The 20,143-nt window shown below is 50.5% G+C and overlaps 6 protein-coding genes across 6 annotated transcripts; 4 read left to right on the forward strand and 2 right to left on the reverse strand.

Moving 5' to 3' along the window:
• Positions 1 to 96: 96 nt before the first annotated feature.
• PpBr36_07086 (uncharacterized protein) lies at positions 97 to 1,674 on the forward strand (the record flags this gene model as incomplete). Its single annotated transcript, XM_029894224.1, has 2 exons — positions 97 to 324; positions 475 to 1,674. 2 exons carry the CDS (start codon positions 97 to 99, stop codon positions 1,672 to 1,674), a joined length of 1,428 nt encoding a protein of 475 aa, XP_029748721.1.
• Positions 1,675 to 2,331: 657 nt separating this feature from the next.
• Positions 2,332 to 2,721, reverse strand: PpBr36_07087 (uncharacterized protein; the record flags this gene model as incomplete). Its single annotated transcript, XM_029894225.1, has 1 exon — positions 2,332 to 2,721. The coding sequence occupies one exon, from the start codon at positions 2,719 to 2,721 to the stop codon at positions 2,332 to 2,334; it is 390 nt and encodes a 129-aa protein (XP_029748720.1).
• Positions 2,722 to 4,057: 1,336 nt separating this feature from the next.
• On the reverse strand, positions 4,058 to 4,785 carry PpBr36_07088 (uncharacterized protein; the record flags this gene model as incomplete). The annotated part of the gene is made up of 2 exons (XM_029894226.1): positions 4,058 to 4,446; positions 4,539 to 4,785. The coding sequence occupies 2 exons, from the start codon at positions 4,783 to 4,785 to the stop codon at positions 4,058 to 4,060; spliced, it is 636 nt and encodes a 211-aa protein (XP_029748729.1).
• A 1,568-nt stretch (positions 4,786 to 6,353) lies between these two features.
• PpBr36_07089 (uncharacterized protein) lies at positions 6,354 to 8,583 on the forward strand (the record flags this gene model as incomplete). Its single annotated transcript, XM_029894227.1, has 4 exons — positions 6,354 to 6,514; positions 6,575 to 6,784; positions 6,847 to 7,343; positions 7,448 to 8,583. 4 exons carry the CDS (start codon positions 6,354 to 6,356, stop codon positions 8,581 to 8,583), a joined length of 2,004 nt encoding a protein of 667 aa, XP_029748728.1.
• Positions 8,584 to 9,511: 928 nt separating this feature from the next.
• Positions 9,512 to 10,287, forward strand: PpBr36_07090 (uncharacterized protein; the record flags this gene model as incomplete). The annotated part of the gene is made up of 2 exons (XM_029894228.1): positions 9,512 to 9,547; positions 9,628 to 10,287. The coding sequence occupies 2 exons, from the start codon at positions 9,512 to 9,514 to the stop codon at positions 10,285 to 10,287; spliced, it is 696 nt and encodes a 231-aa protein (XP_029748121.1).
• A 694-nt stretch (positions 10,288 to 10,981) lies between these two features.
• Positions 10,982 to 12,589, forward strand: PpBr36_07091 (uncharacterized protein; the record flags this gene model as incomplete). Its single annotated transcript, XM_029894229.1, has 1 exon — positions 10,982 to 12,589. One exon carries the CDS (start codon positions 10,982 to 10,984, stop codon positions 12,587 to 12,589), a length of 1,608 nt encoding a protein of 535 aa, XP_029748122.1.
• Between the last annotated feature and the right edge of the window lie 7,554 nt (positions 12,590 to 20,143).

Below are 20,143 nucleotides of genomic sequence, written 5' to 3' on the forward strand. Positions count from 1 at the left end.
GTTTGGCATCCGTATCTTCGTCACGGCAATATTTGAGACCTCTCACCATACAGAACGCGCTGCACCAGACTGTGGTGCCGGTCGTGCTGAACAAATATGCCGACGAGACGCTCTACTCCTATGGCGTCCACTACAGCCAGGCCATCAGTGGTCGTACCCCTGCAGAAAGTGCTCTACAACAGCGAAGACCCTACTCTCGAACTAGATGGTCTTATCGAGCTTGTTATCAAGGATGAGCGACAGCTTCAACCAGGCGTATCTTGGACGACAGGATCATTTGCAACAGAGAAAACACTGACTGTATTATGTGGCAACCATATCATTGTGAGTTCTGCCCTTTCGATACCAGCTTGCTGTTTATTTCCGTAATCTACCTCCTTGAGCTTACGGACCTGACATTTTCATAATAAATCAAAGGAGTCTGTCAATTTGAACCGATTTTCAAAATCTTTGAGGGATGCGCCGGAGTCCTAGAAGGCCGAAGGGGCCTTCTCCTCTCTTACCTTGCAATATCCCTCTTCAGCAAGCTTTACCAACTTTTTGAAGAGGCGCGAGACACCCACCATGATAGAAACTGGTCCTTCAACAACAACAGGCAGAGACAGAGACGACGGCACCAAAAATATTCTGCAGGTCTTCTTCCCAAGCCATGACGACTATACTGAAACGGCAAGCGAGCTCGAAAAGCTCAAGATTCTCAAGCCTGTGATTCCTCTCACACGCCCGCACTCTGTTTCCCAAATACCTATCGGTATACTCCGGCCTCTGAGTGCTCAGCTGCCCCGACCTTCCTCTGCTCAGCTGATTCGTCCTGCCTCTGCGCAACCACAGCTGGGAAGATCACGCCAAAGTTCAGGCTTTCACCCGGGAAGGTTTTTGAGCACCGTGTCTTACCGCCCATTACAACGTAACGGCAGAGGCCAACTTATCCGTCGAGCAGCTGATATGCCACCCCCGGCAATGAGGATTTCACCCATGCTTCACCCCAAGGACAGAGTGAATTCCTCTTATACTATTACCGAGAGAATGTCCTCTTCGCAAGAGGTTCACTCTGGCATGTTTCAGACGCAGTACTCGGAAACTCCAAGTCCTTACTTCCCTATCGATCAAAATTCGCAAGCTCTTACATCTCAAGACAGCTTTGAATCCCCTTATAGCATTTATGGAGACGGCCAAGAGCATATCGACATTGCACACCGACAGATGCCAACAATCAGCAGCAAACCTGGACAGCCGCAGATCCAGGTTCCTTATGCGGTGGACGGCATGCATCTACACAATAGTTGTCTAGTCCGCGGTGTAATCACGCCCACGACACCACCAGTTTTCAGGACAGAAGCAGAAAGTCATCGTCCCGATCGAGTTACACTAACGCCTGACCATCTTACCCGTCAGCACTTGCAAGGAGGCGAAACCGACTTTCACCGCCTCTTGAGAAGTACACGCCCTGGATTTCCGATCACCGGCCATCATCAACCTGGAGATATATCCAAACAAGACTACACAAATATCGTCATCAAGGGGATGGAGCACTTTCAGGCCATTCAGCGAAAACTTGACGCAGCTTTGACAGCGAATGAACCGAATTCGGGAAATATGAACGAAATCCTGGCTGAATATGCAGACGATTTCGGTCGTATCTGGTGTGGTCTTTGCAGAGAAAGCGGCTCCTAGGTTTGTCCTCTTGATCGGGCCATGAAAACTCAGTGTAACCACCTCATTTCATGGCCTCAGAGCCCAGTGTCACCTGAGTGTCTGACTGGTTTGGAGTTTGATAAAGCCGATTTTTGTATTTCTGCCCATTTTGTCGTCATTTGCTTGGAGATAGCTCAGTCGTAGCAATGTTGCTGAAATTTGAATGCGTCAAAAAACACCATGTCGTCCTAATTTTGCTTGTAACCAAAGGTAGCTTCCACATTCATAACGCCATGTCTATTTATCCTGGAGGTATCTCAAAAGACAAAACAAAAGCTAACAAGGCCCAGCAAAATCAGATTCTAACCCCGATATCCTGCAAATTCAATACTAACTCCGACTTTTCGTGCGTTGCGCTCATCATATGAGCATTTCTATCCCAAAAGGACCTCGCTTATGCAAAAAAGGGTATCATAAATGCAGAACACAAAGCCATCCACCACAAAACATATATCAAGAGCCCAAAGAGAAACCACATGCGGAGACTGGAGCGACCAGCCAAAGCAAAACAGAATGCCAGGAAGCGTGTGGCGATGAAAATATCCCGATTGCTGCTCAACAAACAAATCTCGCAAAAGGGTCCGCTTTCGAGCTTGACCTGGTGACCTTCGGGGCCGTAAAGAAGCCTTTAGGCTACTACTGCCCCTGCTCTTTCGAGCTGGTGACCGCACCAGCGGGCCGGATGCGAATCCAAACCCGACCACCCCTGACGAACGTGCTCAGGCGGCGCTCAGGCGTGCTCGCGGCTGGCGCCTTGCCAGGGACGCGGATCAACAAGCGATCGCCGGGGCCGCGGATCCTGGTGAGCTTCTGGCCCCTGGCGCCCGTCGTCAGGACGATCCGACGAGTCGGCGTGACCCCTTCCGGCGGGCTAATGAGGAGCCCGGGCTTTCCGTTGACGCGCCGGACTTTGATGCGGGCCTGGCAATTTTGGGTGGTGGTTATGGTGGTGGTGACGGTGGCGGCGGCGGCGATGGTTTGTGCCGCTGCCATGCGACGGCTGGCGGATCGGGTTGTGACGGGCATCCTGTTTCTTTTCTCTTGGGTGGAAGGCTGATGATGTCCCGCGGCAGTTATCGATGGCTGCAGAATGGTGGCTTGCCAGTCTTTTCTCGATGCGTCTTTCCAGTTTTCCTGTCAGCCAAGCTTTCCCCTTGTGCATGCAATGACTGGGTAGACTCTTGTCCCGTGGATGATGAGCCACCTACCGCGCGGATGTTGTTTGCTAAGGCGATTTATTTGACGACGGGAGTCTTGAGCTTGATGGTATCTGTCATTCGAGTGTTGCTCTATAACAACCTGAACAGGAACATGCTGGCATTGTTGGGTCTGAAGGCGGTATATATACTTGTTTTTTCCTTGGAAAGTCGAGTGAGGGCCACGACCTCGCAGACAGGTTGCTGCACAAGCGCTTTTCGGTGACTGGTCTTGCATCTGTGGTTGTATGTGGGAAGCGCAGCAACATGTGAATCATCCTGCATAAATATATATTTTTTTTCTGCTATTGTTTGCTATTCGTCAACTGGTTTTGGTTGCTGGGGATATAGAAAGAGCTAAGGTAATGGATGGGTAGCCATATCCGATGACATTTTCTATTGAGGAGGTTGGGGAAAGAAGATAGCAATAATTGTAGGAAGTTTGCAGTAACTAAGGCAGGTCGTATGCGGGAAGAGAGTATATTTTTTTGCGAATAGCTGCGCTCTTGGCCTTGTACACCGGAATGAATCTCTTTCTTCTCCCCCATGGATTGCAGGACATACTTGCCCACAGGGCGAATATCAGAATCGGCGGATAGTAAGGAGTGACCATCGAAAGGCCGAGGTAGACAGATATCCATAGATTGCGTCGCTATTGCCCTTGATGAACTTCCTTGTCCCTACAATAGTAAATTCGTGTTGACGATGAAAATCAAGAAGCTTGTATCATTTTTGTAATTTAATTTTGCTGATAAACTCACTACCTCTCAGAAGTCTCAGTCAATTCATTTCCCTGCTCTGCTCTACTCGGGATCAAAAAGACACAATAACAACAATAATGACAATAACGAAGAATGTCATTGGTACTGCACGTATCAGAGGCACATGGGGCAAACAAACGGGATATTGTCCGGGCCAGTTGATTCACCTCTGATCCAAAGCATTGCCAGGCAAACTGTGAGAGATAATAGCCGCCATCCACCACACTAGCTAGAGTCCTTCAGGGAGTTGCAAGATCGCGTACTTGAAGAAACAAAATGTTTTCATACACTACCTACTTTCTAATGCACAACCCGCAACAAGCCAACGCCGCATGCAGACCTACAACCAACTTCAAAAACTCCAACGCAACTTTATACTGTCCAGGCAAAAAAGTCCCATTCCATTCAAGCCTTGCTCTCCTTGGCCTCGCCCTTATCCACAGGCTGGTCCTCGGGCGAAAACTTGAGGCTGATGCTGTTGACGCAGTGCCTTTCGTCGGTAGGGGTCGGGTAGCCTTCGCCCTTGAAAACGTGGCCGAGGTGACCGCCGCAGTTGGAGCAGACGATTTCGACCCGGGTCATGCCCAGCGATCGGTCCTCGTGCCTGGTCACGGCGCCGGGGATGCTGTCAAAGTAGGCGGGCCACCCGCAGCCCGAGGAGAACTTGTGGCTCGCCTTGTACAGCGGGGCGTCGCAGCCCGCACAGGTGTAGACTCCCGACTTGGGCGAGTGCTTGTCAAACTCGCCGGTGCCGGGCCGCTCTGTGCCCTTTTCACGCAAGATGCGGAATTGCTCTTGGGAGGTGTTCATGTGTTAGTTTGATAGCTTCAGGTTGCTGCAGGATAAAAAAAAAAAAAAAAAAAAAAAAAAAAAAAAAAAAATCTACCTTTGGAAAGAACTGCGCGCCACTCGTCCTCAGACTTCTGTACAGGGTAGGTCATACTGTCGGAGCTGGAGGAATTGGAACTAAAGAAGCTGCCAAAGAAAGGGATAGACGGCATAGATGACCGGAGCACGGATGGAGTGGCTGAGGCTTTGATGGAGATGGGTATCTGGCGTTCGGCTCGAGCTCTGGTGAGGTGCGTGATGAGTTGGAAAGTGTTGAGCCACGTCGAGTATCGCAGGAACCTCATCGAGCACCAATTAAAGTGAGGGGGAGTAGAGTGTTTTTACTTTGCTTGAATGTAACCTCTGTTGGGATTTCAGTATGGTTTCTATTGAACCAACCTTTACGTGATTTCAAACAATCAGGGTGATGCAAGTAGCTGTAGATGTTCAATAAGACCTTGATCAACAGGTATCTATTGTGGTAGGTTCGTTGTTGGATTCGGGGGTTGACGTTAAAAATTACAAATCCGACGCCGCTTCCAAGCATTAATTATTTGGAATGCTCCTATTCTAGGTAGTTCTAAGGCCGTTCAAGCGACATTGCCACAAGCCAGTGAGCGCCAAGAGGGGTGCTGGACCATCCCCCACCCAGAAGCCGAAGTAAAATCGGCGACGTCACTAGGTCGCCATCGGTTCATTGGTTGTTGCCGTCATTGAAGTTTCTTGATGTAGAGCTTCAACAAACACTAACTAAGATGCTCTATTGGAACCATGAACTACCTATACATCTGTATACAAATGCAGGTACTTTTACTACAAGGCAGAAAATTTCCAGATTACATTCTTCGGACCTACTGGTTGGTCTTGCTTATTTTCAAAAACTTCGTCGAGAGTTGTTCACGTCCGAAAGTGCAATGACAGTGGAGCCGATGGACCCACTTGTATGAGCCAAAGCATCCGTTCGTTAGTCAACTGGGGGGAAATGTCCCAAATGGAATCAGGATTGCATCTTGCGATGTCACTCTTCAGTCCTGCCACTGTAGCACAGTTAAATTCCCATGGACCATTCAAATGTCAACTCGACTTGGGGTGACAGCCCAAAGCATGGGGCCTCTTTCATCGAAAAATCCTCGTCAATGCTTTGTACGAAATCAAATGCCTTTGACAATTGCCACGACGCCACCATGCAGGCACCGTTCGAATGCCCGAGCTGGCAAGTGTACACGGACTTGAAATCAGTCAACTGAGCCTGATTGACGCGCAACGCTCTCACGCGGCACCGGCCTCGAATGCCCAATGACATCTCGATATCTTAGAGTGTCTTTGATTGGATGCCTGGATAGTCTGCTAGTCCAACTTGCTTATCGTATCCCCCAGATCTTTGCGATTTATCGTTGCTTTGGACTCAAAATTGCTCCCCTAATGAGCAAAAGCCGGCCAGTGCTCCACCAAGGGAAAAGATGGGCTCCGGCCATTGTGAACCTACTTATTATACAGCTTGCCCGCTAATCATCAGATAAACTATGAACTGCTTGCTATCTCTGGGACCAGGGATGCGAAGCAACTCATCCCAACTTCCTCTGCGTCTGTTCGTTCTCTGGTCTCGGACCACAGGTCTTCTTGGGATTGTCCTCGATTACGAATAGACTCACTGCCGGGTACAGGGATGAGTTTGTTGGTCTCTACAGGCTTTAGTAGGCGGGCATGGAAATCTTATTAAATGTGCCACTGGCCCCTCCGCGCCATGATGCGCTGGCGTACGATCTTTTGACGTTTCTGGGAACTGGGAGTAAGTTGCTACACCCGTTCTTGTCTCGACGCCTTCACCCCTCAAACTTTACCCCGACCCGGCGCGCTCGCCTGAGGATCGAAAATGCACGCTCGCAGTATGAAGCTGCTATGCGTCCAGCTGGGGGTTGTCCTCGTCTTTGCTGCCGATCCATCGGTCATGCTCCCCTCAGATGGACAGCTGCCCGTCTTGACGCTACCTTATGCGGCATATAGAGCAACGAACTACAGCTCTATTGGAGATATGTAAGCCTTATCGTCTTTTTCAGACAGAGGCAGGAATAGGAAAACGCGTTATTAACTTAGATGTCCGTCTTTGAACGGCTCCAGTTACACATTCAAAAACATTCGCTACGCAGCCGCCCCGGTCGGTGACTTGAGATGGGCAAAACCCGCCGCACCCCAGAACGAGAACGGTGTCCAGGACGGCAGCTATGGACCTCATTGTATACAGACTGCGCAAGCAGGGGCGAGTTTCGCTGGGAACGGCAGTCCCGGAAGTTCGCCAAACCAATTGTTAGTATTCAAGTGTATAACTTCCCAAACGTTCCGGGGTTAACAAGACTCACTTCCTACAGCTTGGGTGGTGAACCTGTTCCGCTGTTCGCAGGAGGCAAAGAAGATTGTCTGTTTCTCGATGTCTACGTTCCAGCCAAGGCATTGAAGGACCCCTCGATGAAGCTGCCCGTGGCCGTATATGTATATGGTGGCGGCTATCTCTTCGGCAGCAAGGACGCCTTCCAGCCCCAATTCCCCTACTACGACGGATCGGGCCTCATCGAAAGCTCCGGTGGCAACACGATATTCGTGGCGATGAACTACAGACTCGGGGGGTTCGGGTTTCTCGCGGGGACCACCATGGAGAAAGAAGGCCTGCCAAACGCCGGACTGTGGGACCAAAGGGCTGCTTTCCAGTGGGTCAAGGACAACATCCACGCGATCGGCGGCGACCCCAACGCTATCACCGCCATTGGGCAAGCATCCGGTGCTGGGTCTTTAATGCATCACATTGTTGCACAAGGCGGAAAGCTTGACCCTTTATTTTCAAAGGCTATCTTGCTTTCGACATCATACCGTAAGTCCTGCTCGCGACCATGACGGGGGTCTTCTGTGGAATTAAATAAAAAAAAATAAAAATAAAAAAAAAACGGCGCGATGCTGACCATGTTGGATAATCAGAATCGATGTGGGACCGCGATGGTCAAATCCAGCGGGTTTTCGAAGGGTTCGCTTCAAAAGCTGGCTGCCAGGGTCAAGGACTCGCCTGCTTGAGAAAGGCTAGTGTGGCAGACTTGACAAAAGCCAACGACGCTCTTTCAGGCATGGTGCCAGAGGGATCCTGGCCTGTTGGTCCGTCCGCGGACGGTTCTTATATCAGACAGCTTCCAGTTCTTGAGCTTGCCTCTGGCAAGTTCTGGAATTTAGATTCCATGATAGTGTCTCACTGCTCAGACGAGACCTCACCGTTCGCCGACGCCAACATCGTAACCGATTCCCAGTTCACCACGTTTATCGAGAACCGGTATCCTCAGTATGTCAAGGACCTGGGAATCACTAACCTCATTCTCAAGGCCTATCCGGCCGTTGGGTTGGGCGTGCAAGGGCCGTACCTCACCGAGGCGCAGCGCTTCGCGGCGTTCTTGCGCGACAGCTCCTTTACATGCTACGGCAGGTCCATGACCGAGAATCTCAAGAATGGAAGCTCGCGCCGCGTCTGGAACATGCAGTACTCGGTATCGCCGGGCACCTATGGTTCGGATCTGTTGACGATGTTCTACAACCAGAACCTGACTTCCCTAAACACAGTCATGGGATCCCTGGTGTCTCTGTTCACGCCCCTCACAGCCGCCGTGTACAGTGGTCTCAGCGTCAACTACCAGAGCTACATGACGTCGTACATCACCACGGGCGACCCAAACACCAGGCGCGCCCGCAACACGACCGTGCCAACGATACAGTGGGACCAGCCCGACACCAGCAAGGAGCAGGTGACGGGCGTCCTGGACGTCGGCACGCTGTCCTTCAGTACCGTCTCCGACTCGCAGAGCCCCAAGACTTCGTGTGACTTTTGGAAGAACGTGGCGGCGGCGGTGACGAACGGCGGGGGCTACGCTCCGCCAGACACGGTCGTTGCGCAGAACCTGGTCAACATAACCAACGATCCGAGCTACCGCTTCAAGAGCGGATCGGGCACGCATGGCGATACTCCCGGCAGCGGTGGCTCGCCCAGCGGTGGCAGCGTGTCCTTGGGGACAGCATTGGCGGTCCCCATCGCTGCGTTGATTTTCCTGTCGGGGCCAATGATGCTCTTTTGAAAATGATACAGTCGAAGCTATTGAAGTCGCTTGCATGGATGAGAATTACTCAGTTGGGGGTGTTGGTGGACGGGCTCCAGCATGACAATCCGGTCACTAAAGCCGCAGCGCATCAACATTGGTTTGATAACTTTTACGTAGTAAATAATATACTAATATCACAAAAGTGTCTTAAGCTCCAATGGCAAGTCCAATTGGGGGAATTTACCACGAATAAGAACAGGGGGTAGCTTAAAGATAAAATTCGTCGGCGTTTATTTGCTCCATGTTCCTGGCCGAGATGTACCGAATCTTGCATAATGATCTCCAAAAGGCTTAGGCCTCCCCACCAGCTCAAAGCTCCCATGGTATGCTTAAAACCTTAAAGCCGTACGCTCAAGCCCATTGAGCCCGTGTGGTCTGTTCCTCTGGTGTCTGAGGCCGGCTGTTCATTCGTGAAAGTAAATAAAAAAAAAAAATAAATAAAAAATAAAAACTCTAGGTTTGTGGGGTTTTGCGCATGCTGTATCATGGCGCTGATGGTTTTGTCAGTTTGAGAATCGAAAAGAAAAAAAGAGAGAAGGGATTGCTAGTCTTTAAACGGTTCGCCACAGGAGGAGTTGCAGACCCACGATCTACCGGCGGCATTGCATGACATGACGCCGGCTTCGAAGGTGCTGAAACATGAAAAATAGTCACCGCATGGAATTACTCGAAGCAGCCGGTTTCACAAGGAGCACATAGGTCTTATATATTATTATCGAGGTCGTGGCGAGTGGATCGATAGATATGCTGGCAAGCTTTGGGACGATAGATTTATAGATATCTACATGGTCGCCTACAAACCCCTATTGCAAACATAGGGTCATCATAGAGACTAGGAATAGCAATAACAACGCAACAATAGACAAGACTCGGAAACGCGCAATAACCTGGTTACAATCTTATCATGCAAGAGCTCTGTACCAACCGGCCAGAAGGCATTGTAAGTTGCATCCGAAGTAAAAGGGGTTGAACACACACCAAGGACACAACAGTCTGACCCTTGGCCTCCCTAATATTTAGGGCGCAGTCTCGGGCATTTCGAGGCCTCTGCCCACGCAATGCTTCTTTGACACCATCCTGATGCCGCTACCGACGTGGCTACTCATCACATCACTGTTCCTATTAGTCGTCATCTTCCCCGCAACCGAGCAGACAGGCCGCCCAAGAGCCGGCAACCCGCGGCAGTGGGTGCGGCGCGGAGCGCTCGGCGGCTATTACTTCTTCGCCCTCGCCGCCGCGGGGATGCAGCTGCTTGAGGTGGGCCGACTGGTGGCTGCGAATCTGGGCGTCGCGCTGCTGCCCTTCGCCACGGCGGGCACAGTCCTGGTCATCGCGGTCCGCGGCCTGAGCGACGAGACGCTGCCGCTACAGCGGAGCGCCGCCATGGCCGCGTCCGTCGTGTTCTGGACGCTGGGCATGTGCATGGCGGCGGTCAAGGTGGCGGCGCTGACGCGGTTCATGGGGGATCCCGAGGAGGGCGGTGTCAGTCCTCAGGCCCGGCAGTCGACGGCGTACCCGGTCGTGGACCAGATCATCGACAATGCCGTTCTCGTGGGCCTCTACGCCTTGCTGGCGGTACTGGAGTCCATCATGTACTTTGTGCTGCTGCCTGTCGTTGGGACCGGTGGCGAGGGTGGGAAAGGTGTGGGTGGGGCGCACATTGAGCTCACGGACAAGTGAAGCATTGGGGTGTTTTGTGACTTGCTTTCTGTCTTTTGTTAAAGGTATCAAATAATACATTCGCGCGCTCGGAAGCATCTGATACAAGCCTCGTCCCGGGAAAGAAGGACCGACTCGGTTGCTTAAGTCCGTTTTCCCCCCGCAAGATATCGGGATGCTATCGCTCATGAATGAATACCAAATGACCATCAACATGGGCATCATGGCTATTTGGTGGCCACTGGGCTGCTGCACTTGGATACACGGTGTGACAGTGAAAGCATAAAATCGTCTCCCTCTCGACAAAAGAAAAATACAAGACGTATCTATTTACCTGCCTACCTATCTATACCCTAACTGCTTGCCTAGGTATATCTCCAAAGCTCCTGCCTCCTTCACGCCGCACTATCTCCTACCACACAGCCAAGGTGCCTTCCTTTTCTTATGCATATAAGACCTTGTTTCTAGGGAATATTGGTATTAGCACCTTTCTTTCATGGAGCAGATAGCGACTTCAGGTTTCTTTTGAATGGAAGCCAAGCTCCCACATCGCTCTAAAAGCCTGTTACCACCTTGTGGTTTTCCCTCATCACCTCGGAACTTCTCTATCGCTGAATCCGGCTCACTGTTAGCATGGTATCGCGCAAGTATGGGTACGTACTAGACAACCCAAATACAAGGAACAACCTACAGAAAAGAGTCCATACAGTTGACCATGCAACTGCAAATAGAACATCCCTTCGGCTGGACGCCTGACACCCCGCCTTCGGCGTTTTGGTCTGCACAACGCCTACCCAGCACCATCATCCCCTGCTCGTTCCCACCGTCTGAAGGCTACCAAGAGCAGCAGAGGCCATCAAAGCGGCAATGCTCGCAGCCAGTATGCTACGACCAAGGCTTGCTCCAGTCGAATGATGTCGAAGCATCCCATACAACTGAACTCACCGAGTCTTTGACAGCCACGTGTCATGGCGCGATGCTGCACAGCCTCTCATCTCCGTTGAAGCCTCCGCCGTTTAGCATTACACAGAGCCTTCAGGCCCATAACAGAGGTTGTTTGGAGTCGCTAAGTCCAACTGCTAGCTCAAATGCAGCTTCAGACATCATACAAGACGATTTGATACCCAGATGTGGTGACAGAGTCTCAGACAGCGCCTCCCAGGGCTCCCATAACCACAGCGCTGTGGTTTTCCAATCATGGCCTTCGCCGCCCCTTGCTTGCAAGCCGAGCGGCTCTGGTCAGACTTCTCTGGACGCGGCAGTCAAAGGAGTCGGCCGTGAGGAAGGTCTGCCACCTGTGGGCATTGAAAACGCCGGAATGGGCAACGGGACCTATCATCGCAAGGCAGCTGCAGTAGGTGTAAAGGGCATTGGGCTCGATGCCCTACATAGAACCCCTCAAGACAGCAGTTTATTGCCCTCCGACTTTGACTTGGACTCAGACATGGAGGATGATATGGGAAAGCTTATAGACGGAGATTCGGATACTAAACCGCAACATAAACCTCCTCTCAGTGTACTTGAAGCCATGGATAGACAGTCCCGTGATGCTGATGAGTATCGCTCAAGACTCTGGAGATCACCACAGGTCAGCCGGGATGAAGGCTCAAATAGCAAACACAGCCAAGGCGACTCCAATGAACAGGATTGTGACATACTGGATTACGAAGTTGACTGGGATGAAGTTATGGCTTCGATCAAGCCGGATGCATGCACTATGCACAAGCCTGGCCCTCTCCAGCCAGTCCTGCAGTATGGATCTACACACAACCCCATGGCTTCTTCCACAGGACTGGCCGGGATGAGAAACAATAGGGTAGTCCCGATTTCTCAGCTTACGGCTTCCATTGGAGACTCGACAGTGCTTAGCGGTGCAGTAAGCAACACTCGAGTCAAAGCCACGCCCTCACTGAGCAGCGTGCTATACCAGGCTACTGCCCTGCGATTGTGCTTTCGAATCGGAGAGCTTCTTAATCAAGGATCACGGTGTTTTCGAAATGAACAGAGGGCAGTCTTTGAACTGTTCGCCCGAGTCACTTATTCGAGTCGAGAAAACCATGCAAGAGTGCAGCACTTTCAGTTCGCAGACCTTGACAAAGACTATCCTCCATTTCTCTCGGGAACGATGAAAAATTGGAAGCTGGATAGCCTACTTGACAGGCAAGCACGAGCATTTCTCGGAGAGGGTGGCCCTAGATTATGTCGCTGTACCTGTCAGCTTCGCAGAGGCATCAATACTGATACGGGCTGGGTCATCTCGATACTGTCTATCAGACTCAGTGACCGGGATGAGGCTGACTCGATGAAGAGGATGACAGTCTGACATAAAAGGTGAAAAGAACGCATGGCCTAACTGGCAATTTCTCTTTCTATCAATCATATCTACAGATGTTGCAGTGTTTCTTTGGTGCTTCTTTTGACAGCGACATCATCCTCAAAGCTCATCCTCACCATCAGCTATGACAGGGCTTAAATATGATCTACAGGGATCGATATACGGCTTTTTGTTTCAGGACCAGATAATCCTTCCTTGAACTGGCATGTGGCTTTGATTTATGCAAGAGTTTGTAACAGTATAGTGAGCCCGTGACTAGAAGATGATGACTGGCGCCGTACTCGCTTGTCTAGGATCATTCCTTAGCTGTTCTTTCAACTAATACCACACCTGGACACTTGAAGGCTCCAACTGGGAAAATGTCACACGTGATGCAGACACATGCCGGCTCGGGCTACACCAGTGTGAACTACTTGAAGAATAGATTCGTGAGTGCACCTACCACTGTATGACCCGAGAGCGTTCCAGAAGAAGCCATACCCGGCCTGGATCCGGCATTGACCAGCAGGCTCTCGACACAGGGCCCTTCGGGGGGTTTGACGTAGGACCTTGTTTGCAAGCCCATTTCTGGCCTCTTATCCTTTAGCATTCATAGGTTACGAGACTTGGGCTGACTAGACTAGATCGGACGCAGACTTGGGATGGTCGGAGGGGCGTCACACAGGCCGCTCCCCTGCGTCGCCTAGGGCTGCAAGGGCTGCTAGCTTCCCCGTGGCGTTTGATTACAAAGGCCCCAAAGGCTCCCCTCCCAAATGGAAAATACCCCGGGGGCCTGAGGGATGGGGTGTTTTGTGCGGAGAGAAAATGGGAAATATGATATGGGCTCGCTGATTGGGGGTGGGGTTTAGTTGGGTGGAATGAGAGTGCGCCGACTCGAACCCTTCTCTTTAGCGGGCTGAACCGTCTCTGCCGGCGACGCCGTCTCGTATGGCTGGCCAATATTGCGGGGAGGAACTTGTTTCCGTCTCGAACCATGGCCGTAACTCGGTGTTCGGGCTAGAAAATTTCAAAATAGTGCACAGGGGGTGATGTTGTTGTCAGGTTCTGCCAATGGCGAAATGAGGTTTTTGGTTTTCTTTTCCCTTTGCCACTTTGTTCATCTGCCTTGCCAAGAGCCCCCTAAATGATAACTTGTTGCCCGCTGCGACACGAGCATAATCTTCGGCGTCTGCGGGCCTGAATCATGATGCCCAATTTCACAGAGATCGGGAATCCTTCCGGGGTGTGTGTATCGCTTCTCTTTGGTGTGGTGATGCTGCGGATTCTCACCCGTCAGCTACCTTGATGGCGTTGATCGCGAGAGATGCAGAGAGGTAGACGGGGCCTTTGCGTGTCAGGTAGATACATGTTCCTTGCGTAGGATGGGCTGTCTCAAGTCAACATGTATCCGGGGTAGTGCAAGGTGTGATGGGCCACACTCTACTCAGGTCTGGACCCTCGAGCACTGACTTGTGTGTATGAACAGTCTCATATTAACCCCAGCTTCACTCTCCTTGTTTTTGCATGTGCTCGACACGTGGTGGCGAGCAAAACAAAGACCCAGCGAATGTAAGGTACGGCATGAAGAATGAACCTGTACAAAAAGCTGACTCGCCGATTCAAAATCAGAGAGATCCTGGGTTTTTGGCATAGTACTTGCTTGCATTGCGGTAGCGTTTAGACTTTCCGCCGGGCGTTGTGTGACACACACACACACACACACACACGCCGCCACTCGTCGTCAAAGGGGTCTTTTGTATGGTGGGCAGCTGCGTCATGTCACACGCCTTTCCTCGCCAGAGGACAGTGGCATCAAGCTGTTTCGCTAAGTTTAGTTAGACTAATATGGTCTGTCACTAGGTTACCGGCGGCAGCTTTCTCTCGTTTTTTTCACGTGAGATTAGCACTAGCCGTCGGATAGCCTCTTTTGGACCCGAGCGGTCTTCCCTACCATACCTTTCCCCACACCGAACATGGCGGTTTGCTTCGGATCAGATGCAGAATCGGATCTTGGTGTGGGCTTGGGTTTCTCAATCAGATGAAAGACCAACTGTTCTCTCATCGCCGCCAGATACGGTCAGCTGGCCAATGATGGCTTTTGAACCCCAGGGGTTCGCCGAGAATAGCCCATGATCAGCTGTAGAAACCTCAAAGCCCTTGGCGTACAACCATGGACTCTGTTGGATTCCGCAAGCCACAAAGTCAGCGGGAAGGACCGTTTCTAAAGTCAGGTAACATCAGAGGCATCACAAGCTGCTCTATACGTTAAATCAGGGCGGACTCTGCCGATCTTGATATTTTTCTGGCCAGGAAGGTACTCCCTACAAGGAAGGTCATGCAAGATTAGCAGAGCGAAACGGTGATGAGGAGAACCGGTTTACGTACCACTTACGTCCGCAGTAAAGCTCCCAGTGGGGTGGATGTCTGTTCGCGAAACAGCTCATACCCGGCTGGCGGGCATATACAGCTTAAGCCAAATAGTAATGATGTATGTCATGAATCAAGGAATTAAAAAAATAGGATAAAAGAAAACAATTATTTGAAGAGATAAAATGTGAGTAATATTCAGATGCTTTAGTTCACCTCAGGCGCAAACATCGAATGAAGACAGCAAAGAGCTCGAAGGGTACTGTGGCTGGGGCCGCCGTCCGATGTCCGCCGACCCGACTAAGGGATGACACGGACGAGGACCGTGGCCGACCCGGGGGTGTGTCTACCACGCAGACTCAAAGTAAGCTACCGAGTACATCGTCAGGTTGGCGCGAATTATCGGGTTGCCTCCTCGCTGGTGCACGGAGGGTGGTTCCAGTAGAAATTCTAGAAGCGTGTCAACCGGCACTCCTTGTTCGTGTGAGCGTAGAGAGCCAGTATCGCCTTGGGCAAGTACGTCTCTTTTGGCAGTAAACTCTCAGCCTTAAGAGAGCGAGCTCTTGTCGTGACTGCCGAATAGTCTAGGACGATGTATAGGCTCATCAAACAAAAATCACGAACAAAACACTTCCGCGGAATAGGCCTAACTATTAATCTTGGCACCTATACTGAGGCCCATGGTTGGTATCTTTTGGGGAAAGACAGGCACAAATGGCAACCAGGCCATGGTTATTCTCGTGATTGCGGGTGACGAGTAGTTTCGTCTCGACACTGTCCATCATCCAATGTTTAGATGCACAAGGTTTGGAGCTTGTTCTCCTGTTCCGTTCTGCTCAGCAGATGACGGGAGAAACCCATACACTGTTGAGACCCGCGCGTCCAATTTCTGGTCGTGAGCACAAGCCAACCCAACAGCTCACATGCCCCGAGCGGACAATACTGGGTTCGGCACTCGTCCCGGCACGTCTCAAAACAGCTAGCCGACAGGAGGGAGCCTCTTAGCTTTCTAATCTCGACTGTTCCTGATGTGTCGGCCGAACAGTTGTAGGTTTTGGAAATAGCAACTGAGGTGGGACGATGTCACGAGCCGATCGCGGTCAGAGATCACAGATCGAGACCACGGGGTTTTGTTCCTTGGTGAGGTCAGCAATATTGAACATGAGGGGATTTCTGCCCCCAAGAAAAAAAGTCGGTCAACTTGAGACGTGGAGACAAGGTTTTTGGGTCATGTCTTGGGTAGAGATCCGATTTATCGCGACGTGGACGGGTTGTTGGTTGACCAGGAACTTGTCTCGCTCCGCTCTTGATTCTCATTCGGCCCGGCACACAATGAATGAGGTGTGGAGATCCGTACGGCACGAGGAACTCGGTCGGTTCTTTCCGCTCTTTGTTGCCCAAAGAAATAAATACCCTAACCCGGGGAAACTCGGACCAATCAAAAGGTACCGAGGCAAGCCAGGTAGGTAGGTATGCAATGGTGGAGCTGCAAGCTGGAGGTACCTCGGGGATGATGATCATAGTTCAGTCAATCTCGTACGAATATCGGCCTGCCGGCATTTCAGCAGATTCTGTCTTGAATTGCCCACTGTATGAGGTCACAAAAATATCACATTAACTCCATACATTGATACTTCCAAGTAAGCCCTTTTGCTTCTTCTCCGGGGGCATGTCAAAATTAGGCATTTACCAAGGTATTCAATGCCTGACAAACCTGGCAGTCCTAAGTAGCGCTCCATCAAAAGCACCACAAAAACTAAAGCGGAGTGGGCCGGGACCGGACCTCATCACCAACCCGCAAGCAACCCGAATGTCCTGGCGAGGGTTGAGGGTATCAAGTCCGGGAGGTGATTCCCCGGTCATCAGCTCTACCCGATACATTTGGAAAATGACAAGGCCATGACCGCCTACATTGTAACCTGCCTTGCATAAATTCGGTGCCTTGTAAGTGGGGGTTGATGGCGTAAAGTCTTTGTTGTCTATCCGCGCTGCCCGCAGGTGTGGTGGGTTGGTTGTCACGATGTGCCGTGGGTCTAGTTCTTGGCCTTACTGCCAGCCAACAGAAAGTAGAGAGGGTGGTGAACAACAACAATAATAACAACAACAACAGAGAAAAAGGGACCCTTCCTGGTCAGGGCAACAAATTCACTCACTTGGCAAAAAAAAGTCACTATTACTTCCGCGGACAGATATATTGATATCCATCATGCAAAGTAACACCCCTCCCCCCCCCCTCTCCCAGTAGATACTCTGGAAAAAAAACTTGTCTCACAGAAAGCGGAGCGGTGTACGAAAATGGGAGAGAGGGGGGCGGACCCTTGATGACGCAGATTCACGCACGCATCCGATCCAATTGTAGCGCAATATCCTGGAAAAACAAAAACAAAAACAAAACAATTGCTGAGGTACAGCAAGGATACAATTTTTACGCCCAACCCCATGCAACTTGCGAGAGCTGCATTATCGCCTTTGCCTCTATTTTACCGCCTTTGCCTCTGCTTCCTGCGCTGCTGCTTCTGCTTTTTTGCCTGCACCGCACTTGATGGTGGGATTTGCTGTCCGAACAGGGGTCCGAAAGGCGCAGCTGACGCGCCCGCGCCCCAAGACGCGACCTGACAACCCCGCCTCGCGCCTGGCTTGCCAGTCATGTTATTTATGTCTCTTTCGCCTTGACCGCTTTTCGGGGACGCGGGGTGGGGGTGCGATAGATAGATATGCCTCACTTTTTCTTGCGTTTTTGTCTCTGGAGCATACGGAGTACCCTTCCGGGGGGTGACGAGCAAGAGTCAGTGAGGCCTTTTTTTTTTTTTTTTTTTTTTTTTCTTCTCCAGTACAAGCTCATTTGTGAGCCTAATGTAAAACCATTGATCTGGGTCCCAAGTGGGAATGGCCCGAAAATGAGCCAAGGGCGACGAGTGGGCTAAAGATGTCATAGCTATGACCCAGCTGAGTTACTTGGCAAGGCTCATTGTGTATACATTGTAGCTTGCCAGAACAAGCAACTGTACAAATGTACTTAGGGTCCAAAGGCTTACCCACATAGTGACTTAAATCTTGCACCGGAGATCGGTAAACGTGGCTGTGGCAAACTTACGCCCCACGGGCTCACAGGTGAGGCTCGTGAGATGGATTTGGCTCCGCTTCCAGCTCCGCCTCGACCATTCAGAAGTACTTGGTAATCTACTGCGAAAAGGCCAGGCCAATTCTGCCTGAGCGCTGAGCCCACTGAAAGGGAGCCCAGGTTCCTTCCAAAGCACTGTACGCAGTAAGCCGTCAAGGCTGTTTATGTAAGTAAGTAATTGCATGACGGGCCGACCCTTATACAGTACATGCTATGTGTGATCTTTTTACTGAGAAACCACCCCCTATCCCTCCAGCCCACAGTGCAAAGTAATAGCTACCAGAGTGGGTTTGCTGCCTATTATCACCAACCAAACACCATCCACGGAGCACTGCCGTACCGGCAAGACGGGAACATACGGACTAAGCTTCAAAAAGGCTGACTAAGAATTCGAGATTGACCAAGTTGATCGACGGTCTAGAAGCCCAATTCCGCCCCTGTCTCGTTCCGAGAGAAGCGCCGTCGCGAGGACTACTGTGAGGAGCACACGCGGCCGTTACAGGTCCATTGACCATCAAACAGAAGGGAGCCAAAATAAAATATCGGTTCGGGATATACCCACCGACCCATCATCCACTTCGCGAGTAATACGACCGTCCGTGGCAACGGTCGGCCAATTTGCTTTGCTTTGCGTTAGGCACGGAGCTTGGCTAGGCAGGTAGAAATGGCTAGGCTTGCTAGGTACTCCGTGTAATTCGCCCCTGTATCTCCGTGTTGCTCTTTTGATTTCTCGACGGCAAAATAATCCTCCATCAGTAAAATCGAGAAATTGTCTTTATTCCCATCTTCATTCCCATCTGCTCTAATTTTAGGGGCTTTTTTTTTCCCGCCTTTCCTATTCGATTGGTAATAAAACCAAATACAACAAACAGGTCTAGAACTCACTCTGTTTTGAAAAACAAAGCCTGCCCCGCTTTGGAACAAGAGACGTCTAGGCCATTGCATGTGAGCATATGTTAGCCGACGCCTTAGTAGGCAAGGCGAGTAGTAAATAGATGTCGAGCCAGTCAGATGGAAGGGAAAAAAAAAACACATTGGATGAGCCGCCTCGTCCAAAATTTCCCACCACCCCCCCTCTTTTTTTTTTTTTTTTTTTTTTTTTTTTTTTTTTTTTTTAGTAGTAGTTGGAAACGATGGTACAAGGAAGCTCCTGACAAAAATATTCTAGACTGGATTCATAGTAGATGAATGAAAACACTGTAAAGCTCGTCGCCGGGACTTTGACCACATGGGTCTATGGGTTGAGGCCTGCAGACGAGCATGTACATACATACATACATACATATAAGCACACTGCGAACAGTCAGGGGCAAATATGCAAACCGCCATCAACTATCGCTTGGGATTATGCAGCAAAATGCAAGAAAAAGGATCATATCAACGAATACTTTAGCAATGACAACAAACACAAAATAAGAGCAAGCCCCGGTCCCAGCTGTCACAGCTGAAGCTCGTCGACGAGTCGTTGAAATCCCGTGAGCTCCAAGTGTGTGATTTTCACATGTGAAATTTGGATCGACTCTCTTTCTTGGCCACTGTCTTGTTTTCGGAAATTTTTGCAGATTGACTGTTCAGCACATCCCTTCTTTCTCGCGGGGTTTATTGCAGGCTAGCTCTTTTGCATGATATCTACCCCTGTCCCCCCCAAAAAAAAATGACTTATGGGCTAAATCGTCAATAGCTGTCCTTACATGACCCGCGTTGTGCATTCAAGGTTCGCTCACTTCTTATGCTTCATTCACCCTGTGATTTGCATGTGGTTGGTTCCGTTTTTGGCATCCTTGCATAACAGATTTACAAATCGCATATCAAAGTAGCTCTTAGAGTCTATCCCGTCCAAGGATTTTGAGTCTAGATGTCTGTCACAATTTTCACATAGATAGATTATCAAGTGTAGTGAGACTTGCTGCATGTTTATTGAAAGCAGGCCTCCACGACCATAGCGGAATATTAATCCCAGCCTTTTTTGACTACCGTCAACTAACTAACTGCGTTCCCACCCCAACATAAAACACTTTAACTTTCCCCGTTTCTGCCAAACACCTTTCACGTACCGTCACGACTCGACATCTGTG

Source organism: Pyricularia pennisetigena, chromosome 1 (assembly GCF_004337985.1).
Source record: "Pyricularia pennisetigena strain Br36 chromosome 1, whole genome shotgun sequence".
Lineage (NCBI taxonomy): Eukaryota > Fungi > Ascomycota > Sordariomycetes > Magnaporthales > Pyriculariaceae > Pyricularia > Pyricularia pennisetigena.